This window comes from Acartia tonsa, chromosome 14 (assembly GCF_053477335.1).
Source record: "Acartia tonsa isolate MP-2025a chromosome 14, ASM5347733v1, whole genome shotgun sequence".
Classification (NCBI taxonomy): domain Eukaryota; kingdom Metazoa; phylum Arthropoda; class Copepoda; order Calanoida; family Acartiidae; genus Acartia; species Acartia tonsa.
Window position 1 is genome coordinate 39,285,349 of NC_137273.1, and position 7,083 is coordinate 39,292,431.

General features: G+C 34.5%; 2 protein-coding genes across 2 annotated transcripts in view; one reads left to right on the forward strand and one right to left on the reverse strand.

The window, feature by feature from the left end:
* Positions 1-6,697, forward strand: part of LOC145306342 (uncharacterized) — a 29,081-nt gene extending 22,384 nt beyond the window's left edge. The window contains exons 10-17 of the mRNA XM_080148432.1: positions 102-225; positions 682-791; positions 1,681-1,723; positions 3,206-3,299; positions 3,950-4,016; positions 4,418-4,462; positions 4,891-4,943; positions 6,508-6,697. Coding sequence (XP_080004558.1) covers positions 102-225; positions 682-791; positions 1,681-1,723; positions 3,206-3,299; positions 3,950-4,016; positions 4,418-4,462; positions 4,891-4,943; positions 6,508-6,676 — 705 coding nt within the window. The 3' untranslated portion in view covers positions 6,677-6,697. The remainder of the gene's footprint in view (positions 1-101; positions 226-681; positions 792-1,680; positions 1,724-3,205; positions 3,300-3,949; positions 4,017-4,417; positions 4,463-4,890; positions 4,944-6,507) is intronic.
* LOC145306063 (bicaudal D-related protein homolog) overlaps positions 1-7,083 on the reverse strand; it is a 318,688-nt gene that overhangs the window by 120,797 nt on the left and 190,808 nt on the right. The gene's annotated exons all lie outside the window — the stretch shown is intronic.

A 7,083-nucleotide genomic window follows, 5' to 3' on the forward strand; every position in this document is an offset into this window, starting at 1 on the left:
TCACAGGTACAGAAGGTATTTATGCAGGCAGAAGGAGAAGAGTGTGTATATTTGTATCCTGATATAAAGACAGGCATAATAGGAACTTGGTATTTATGCAGGCAGAAGGAGAAGAGTGTGTGTATTTGTATCCTGATATAAAGACAGGCATAGTAGGAACTTGGAGAGATGGACTTATGGTCACTGGTAAACCAGCTAGGATACTAAATTTCTTACCATATCAAGGTATTACAATCATTTAATTTTTTTTAAAATGGGAAACCTTACTTTCCTGTTTAAGGGTGATACCTCAATAGATCAGAAATATTAAAAAACATTAAAGAAAGGAAAATTTTAAAAAATATAATAACGAAGACTAAATATACTAGACAGCTTTATCAGTGGTCCCTTTTTTCAGGTTTCCAAAAGTTGAAAGTTCTTTACTCCCCCCCAAAAAAACCCAAACTAATTTTGCTTTATAGAACCCTAAAAAAACCCTAGAGATGCTGTGAGTATTGGTGCAAAAAATATGACGTAACAAAAAAAATTAGCCAATGAGAGGCCACTATAAATTTTACCATTGGTCAATAACGGCCTCTCATTGGCTAATTTTTTTTGTTACGTCATATTTTTTGCACCAATACTCACAGCATCACCCTAGATCATAAAAAAAATATTCATATTTTTTATCTTATTTTTGAGGATTTTTGAAACCGGTTATGCAAATTGTTGAGGAAAGAGAAGAATACACATTTTTTCAAGCTACAAATAATGCAATGACTCCTGATACTATGATATCTGATATATATGAGGTAGAATAATTCCAATCAATTATTCATTACTAGCAGCTAAGTCACTAGAACCAGGGGCGTCCAAGCTTTTTATTTTGGGGGGGGCAAAATTTTTTTAAGGGGAGGGTAATTTGGTTTTGGGGGTGGTAAAATGGCGCGCGAAGCGCGCCGCAAATTTTATTTACCCCCCCCCAAAATTTTTACCCCGGGGGTAAAATTTGCTTGGGGGGGGTAATTACCCCCCCTGAAATCTGTTGGCAGGGGTAAAATTTGTTTACCCCCCCCAAAATTTACCCCCGGGGTAAAATTTTTAGGGGGGTAATTTAAATTTGATCAAAAATTTAGTATTAAAAATGAGCGCGAAGCGCGCAAAAATTTTTTTTGGTAGAGATTTTCTATTTTGGGGGGGTTATTTACCCCCCCAAAATTGTTTGGGGGGGTAAATACCCCCTCCTAAATGGTTGGGGGTGCCTACGGCACCCCCAGGGTAGGGGTAAATTTTAAATGGGGGGGGGGGGGGTGAAATGAAAAAAATTTTGGGGGTGCCTACGGCACCCCCAAATTCGTTTGGGGGGGGTAATCGCCCCATTACCCCCCCCCTTGGACGCCTATGACTAGAACCCTCTCAAACACTTGAGATTTATAATGATTAATAGTTATTTCTCGCATCGTATTATAAACAGTTATAAAATGGATGTAAAATGTACAATTATAAGATTAAAACCATTTTTTAGCCCAGAGATGCCAGTAAGGGCTAAAAAAACTTTCTTTAATCTTATGATTGTACATTTTTATGCTAGACATAGTTTTTTTCATATGGCTGAGAACCGGTTCAAATCCACCGGATATTAATCGGTTCCGAATGAATACAAGGAAAAAATGAAATATTGTAAAATTATCTTTTATTTAGGACTTTAATTTGTTTATAGCACCCTCAACAATTCCATTTGCAGGTAAAGAGAAAAATTTTAAAGGGACTGCGAACGAAAAAATTTCTCATCAGATTATCAAACCTTAATATAATCTCAAAGATAGGGCAAAATGGGCTTTTGTTTCCTTAAAAAATACAAGGCAAAAATCCCAGATATTTTTTGTTAATAGGACGTTTTTGGTTGATCAGTATAGTAAAAAGTGCTTAGAAAATGTTAACATATGATAAGAATGAGAACTTTTTACATTCACATTCCCTTTAACCCTTTACAGTCGGGCCCCTTGCCGCACCTTTATCGGTCGGGGGGGGGGGGGGGGGCGTTCAACGCCCCCCCTAATTATCTCAGTTCCTATTAGAGCTAGAGGGCTAAATTTTTTTGTGCAAGTCCCCTGTTTGATAATGAATTTCCGACCTTTTATAAGTACAAGTCAATTTTCGCTTCCTTCACCCTTTTATTTAACAACCTTTGTTTTTAGGTCTTTTTTTATTTAAAAATTTCAAACGGCTGTAATTTTCTTATTTTTGAAGCTAGAAGAAAAATTTTTTTCCAGAAAATGTTTATTTTTATGTAAATTTTACATTAGAAATATCAAAATTTAAATTTCAGCGGCCGCAGCTGTACTTGGCAGCTGCCAGCCGCCGCAGTCGGCGGTAGGCGGGAAAACGGCGGCGGATCTTCATGAAATTTTATTACGTTATGTAGACATGTAAGAAAAGCTTAAGTTTAAAATTTGAAGTCTCTAAGTCAAAGATTGCGGCCACAGCAGCCTTTTAAAGATTTCTGGAGACCTGGAGGATCAGGACCTGCAGGATCATACCTGGAACCTGAAAGTGACTTGAACACCTGTTTTTCATATAAGGATGTACTACTAGAGGATTTTTTAGTATTTTGGTATGATAAAATGCTTTGTTTTAGTCAAAAAAATATTTTTGCTCTTTACCTGGATGACCCTGCCAGGTTTGCTGGCATCCTGTGCCCGCCAGGATGGAGATATTCAAAAAATTCCAACTCTCAGTTATGTGTCATACCCATACTTAAAAAGTCAAGCAGTTTGGGCTCTTTATCTTTCACACACAGAAAATGAGATAGAAAAAACCGGATGGGGGGGCGTTCAACGCCCCCCCCCGACCGTTAAGGGTTAAGAGGGTTAGTTGCACAAAGTACATTTAACAAATTTGGGTACTAGGAGAATTAAACTTTAAAAATTTTTAGAAGAATATGATAACCATACAGGGTTAGCAATGGGCTGTATCTTTCAGGGAATATACCTGCTGGTCCTGTAGTGGTTTTAAGCTATTTTTTTGGGGGGTGGGACACCTCTAAACCCCCAAAAAGAAAAAGTATCAACCCCCTCAATTTTTTTTTCTTTCTTTGTAAGCAAAAAGTGATTGCTGAACCGATTGGGCTCTACTCTTCATTGATCTATTTCCATACAAACTTAAATAGAAAACTAATCAGAACAATAGACAGTGGATCATGCTCTACATGCTTCTCTATGATTAGGTGAAGGTGTGTTTGCATTAACCTCCTTTAGAAAAGGTGTCTTGGTTGCAGCCATGAATGGATTAAGAGTATCATGTGAACATTTGGAAAAAAGGTGAACCTAAAAGTTTTACAAAAACAATTATCAAAATTCAAGGGCTGTGATTCGGGGGATTAATTCCATTTGAAACGGCCGAAAATTAGATATTTTGTTGGCTTAGAGTGGAGTAAAACTTATTTTTCATGTATTTAAAGGGAAGTGGATAAGTGTTTGTCTGAATCAAAATTAAAGGAACTACTGCAGTTCACGGTAAAATATTGCTGGTAAGCAATAATTTAAAAAATCTATGAATTTTAAAGGCTGCTCGCTGCCAAACGGCTGAACGTACGGATCATACCCGCACACCATTTAAAGCGGCATAAGAAGGCCTAAAAATAATCTTAGATAGCCAAGATCCAATTATGCTTAGGGAAAGCTTCACTGAAGAAAAACGCGTATTTTTCGCGCATTTCTCTGCACTGCGAGATAATTTTGCATTATTGATTTATGGCTATACCAGATTATTTGTTGGTCTTCTTATGCCACTTAAAACAGTGTGCGGGCATGATCTGTACGTTTAGCCGTTTGGCAGCTAGCAGCCTTTAAAATTCATAGATTTTTGGAAATATTGCTTACCAGCAACATTTTACCGTGAACTGCAGTAGATCCAAATTAAAATATCAATTTATTGTGAAAAATTAAATCTTAATTAAATTTTCTTACAGCAACGAAATGAAGTCATCAAGATACATTGTGGGCACCTGGGACAATGATTATATAGATATACCCATGGTAAGATATAGTATAGATTTAATTAATACCTTAATTACATTAAAACTAAATTAATGTGTGAGCAAAAAAATGTGTAGATTTTTAAATTTCAAATTGCGCGGATTATTTTAATGGTAGAAAAAGATAGGCATTCCATTAGAACCGCTATGAAGTTTACTATTTTGAAATATAAAAACGATTCCTGTGCTACGAATAGGTAAGGAGCTACACATAAAAAATGGGATATTTTACCACATAGCTCCTTAACTATACATAGCAGAGGAGTTGTTATTATACTTCCAAAAAAACAGACTTCTTAGTGGTTCTATCGGAATGCGTAACATTTTCTACTATTAACACAAGCTGCGCAATTTGAATTCTAAATATCTACGCATTTTTTTGCTCACCCTTTATTTTTGTAGAAATATCAAAGTAGAAAGTATTATGTGGCTTCTTTGGGTCATAAGGTAAGAAAAAATTGTAATAGTTATTTCTTGCATTGTATTATAAACAGCTTTCCGCGGATATAAAATTAGTTTTTTAGCCCTGAGATACATGGCATGGGCTAAAAATCTGGTTTTTATCTTGTGAATGTACATTTTTGTATTTGTAGAAACCTGGATATAATACAATGCTAGACAGTATGATTATTTTATATTAAATTCCTACATTATTGCTAAAAATATGACATAATGCACATACATGATGAGGTTTCAAAATAATTATGTCAATATAATGATCACATGACAAAATTGTAATTTCTGCCATCTTTATCCCTAATGGGTTAAGAATATTAAAAAAAAATAACTATTTCAACTTTCTTATGCCTTATTTGGTATTTTTTTTTGCAAATATCTTGTTCTGTGAACCATATTAAAATTGAAAATGTTTTTAGGTTAACCATAATGAAAATGCTAATGCTGTTTTTGATACCTGTGTGCATCCAAGGTAAAAACAATAATATAATAACAAGGATGACAACATCCATAACAGCAAAACTGTAGAACAAACAAACATGAAAATTTCAGTGTCAAAAGTTAATAAGCAGAATAGTAACTCATCTAAATGTTTACACCCATATTTTTTATAAATTTGCTACAAAATTGTGGAAATACTAAGAGATATTAAGAGATGCTTTGCTTAAAATATTGTTGTCCTTGTTGTCCTAAGAATCATTATTCCAAAAATCAGATGAATAGGACAATTGTATCATATAAAAAGTTGTTGCTAGCCATTACTGATAGAAGAATCGACCCTATTTATAGGAAAGCTTGCTTTTAAAAGGAAAGTAAAGAAGATTAGTTTTTTTATGCCTAACGTGTGTTAGGGGCTCTTACTCTGCAGTGTCCTAACTCTACCTAGTATCCAATATAACCTAACTAACCTGACCTAAATATATACACAAAATGAAAAACTAACCCCCTGCCCCTTATTTCCAATTTATATTAAACATAAGAGGGCATAGGGTTATTTTATTTTATTTGTTCATTGAAGAATAACACAAATTTTAACTACATGATGACATTTATCAACCCTTACAGATCGGGCCCCAATTCCCACCTTAATAGATCGGGGGAGGGGGGGCAATATTGACCCCCCCCCTCTATCTCGGCTCCTGCTACAGTTAGAGACATACAATTTTTTTCTGGTGGTTCATGTGTATTTTTAGAGAAAATTATTTTTTCTAGTCATAGCGGTCTGACCGCTCCTTAGCCGCTTTTTAGCAGTCAGCCGCTATATATTAAAACAGCCGGTGAGCGGCCAATTTTAAAGCTAGGATCACCAAATTTTAGGACGAACTTTTATTTTTTATAACAAAAAAATTACTTTTTCTGACCATCGCTGAAAAACGATAAATAATGGAAACCGCCATTTTCGGCGGTTACGGCGGTAAAACGGCGGTTGGCGGCGCCAATTAATATTTTTATCTGTTTATTGTTGCTCAAGGATTTACCAAAAAAATTTATAGGTCTCTAGCTGTAATAGATGCCACGATATTCATGGTATATGTCTATAGTAAAAGCTGGACAAAAAATCGGTCATAAAGTCGGTCAGGGAGCGGTCAAACGGTCATAACATCAATTTTCTCAGTTGGTCATTGATATCTAAGAATTCACCAAAAAAATTTTGGTTTCTAACTTATACACATAAGTCATAATGTAGAAATAAAGATTTTTTAGGATTTTTTTAAAATTTTGGTGCTACCCAACCGACTTTGACCGGACACCACGACCGACGCAGACCAGATATCCTAATAAAATCAACTCTTGCCGACGTATAATTACTAAACTTAAAAAGTCATGAAGTCACAGCTCTCCATCTTGCCTACAAAAAAAAATGACATTGAAAAAACTAGAGGGGGTGGTGGTCAATATGACCCCCCCCCCCCCGATCTGTAAGGGTTAATGCAAATATTTACTAACAAGCCCTTTTGTAATTTTTGAAAATGATAAGATTATGTGCAATAAATGTAGTCCCAAATATAGGTCTTAAATTAAATTTGTTGTTCTAGGTTTGGTGATATAACTTGTGTAGTTGCTAACAGAGATATTGTACCTGGAGAGGAAATATTTGTCAACTATGGCAAAGCTTACTGGGCAAAAGAAACTTCATATATATATATTAAAAACTATAGCTATCATGTCAAAGATGACGAATACTACAATAATTTTTTAAAATGAATAGATTTTTATATTGATAAATGTTGTAAAACTAATGTATGGTTGATCTAAAGGTGGAAGGTTAAGCACTTGAATGTATGTAAAAAGGATGATTATGAACAAAAGTAGTAAAGCAACAATTAGCTGCAAAAACGAGTAAATTGTAATACAGTTGAAAGAATCAAATAAATATTTTTTTATTAACCATATTGTTTCAATCATAAGATTAATGACAAATTGTCAAGAAATTTAAAAATAAATGTGTTTTTAGAAGCCTGTGTGTGCTTTATTGTGTTTATCTTCAAAAATTCAGATTATAATTTTTTTACCATATTAAAAAACTTTTTGTTTTACTTTTTGGGATAATCATTATCGCTAAGAAGTATTTAACTACATCCTGTAAACTGGAGGTTGGCAGATGTCCTCTG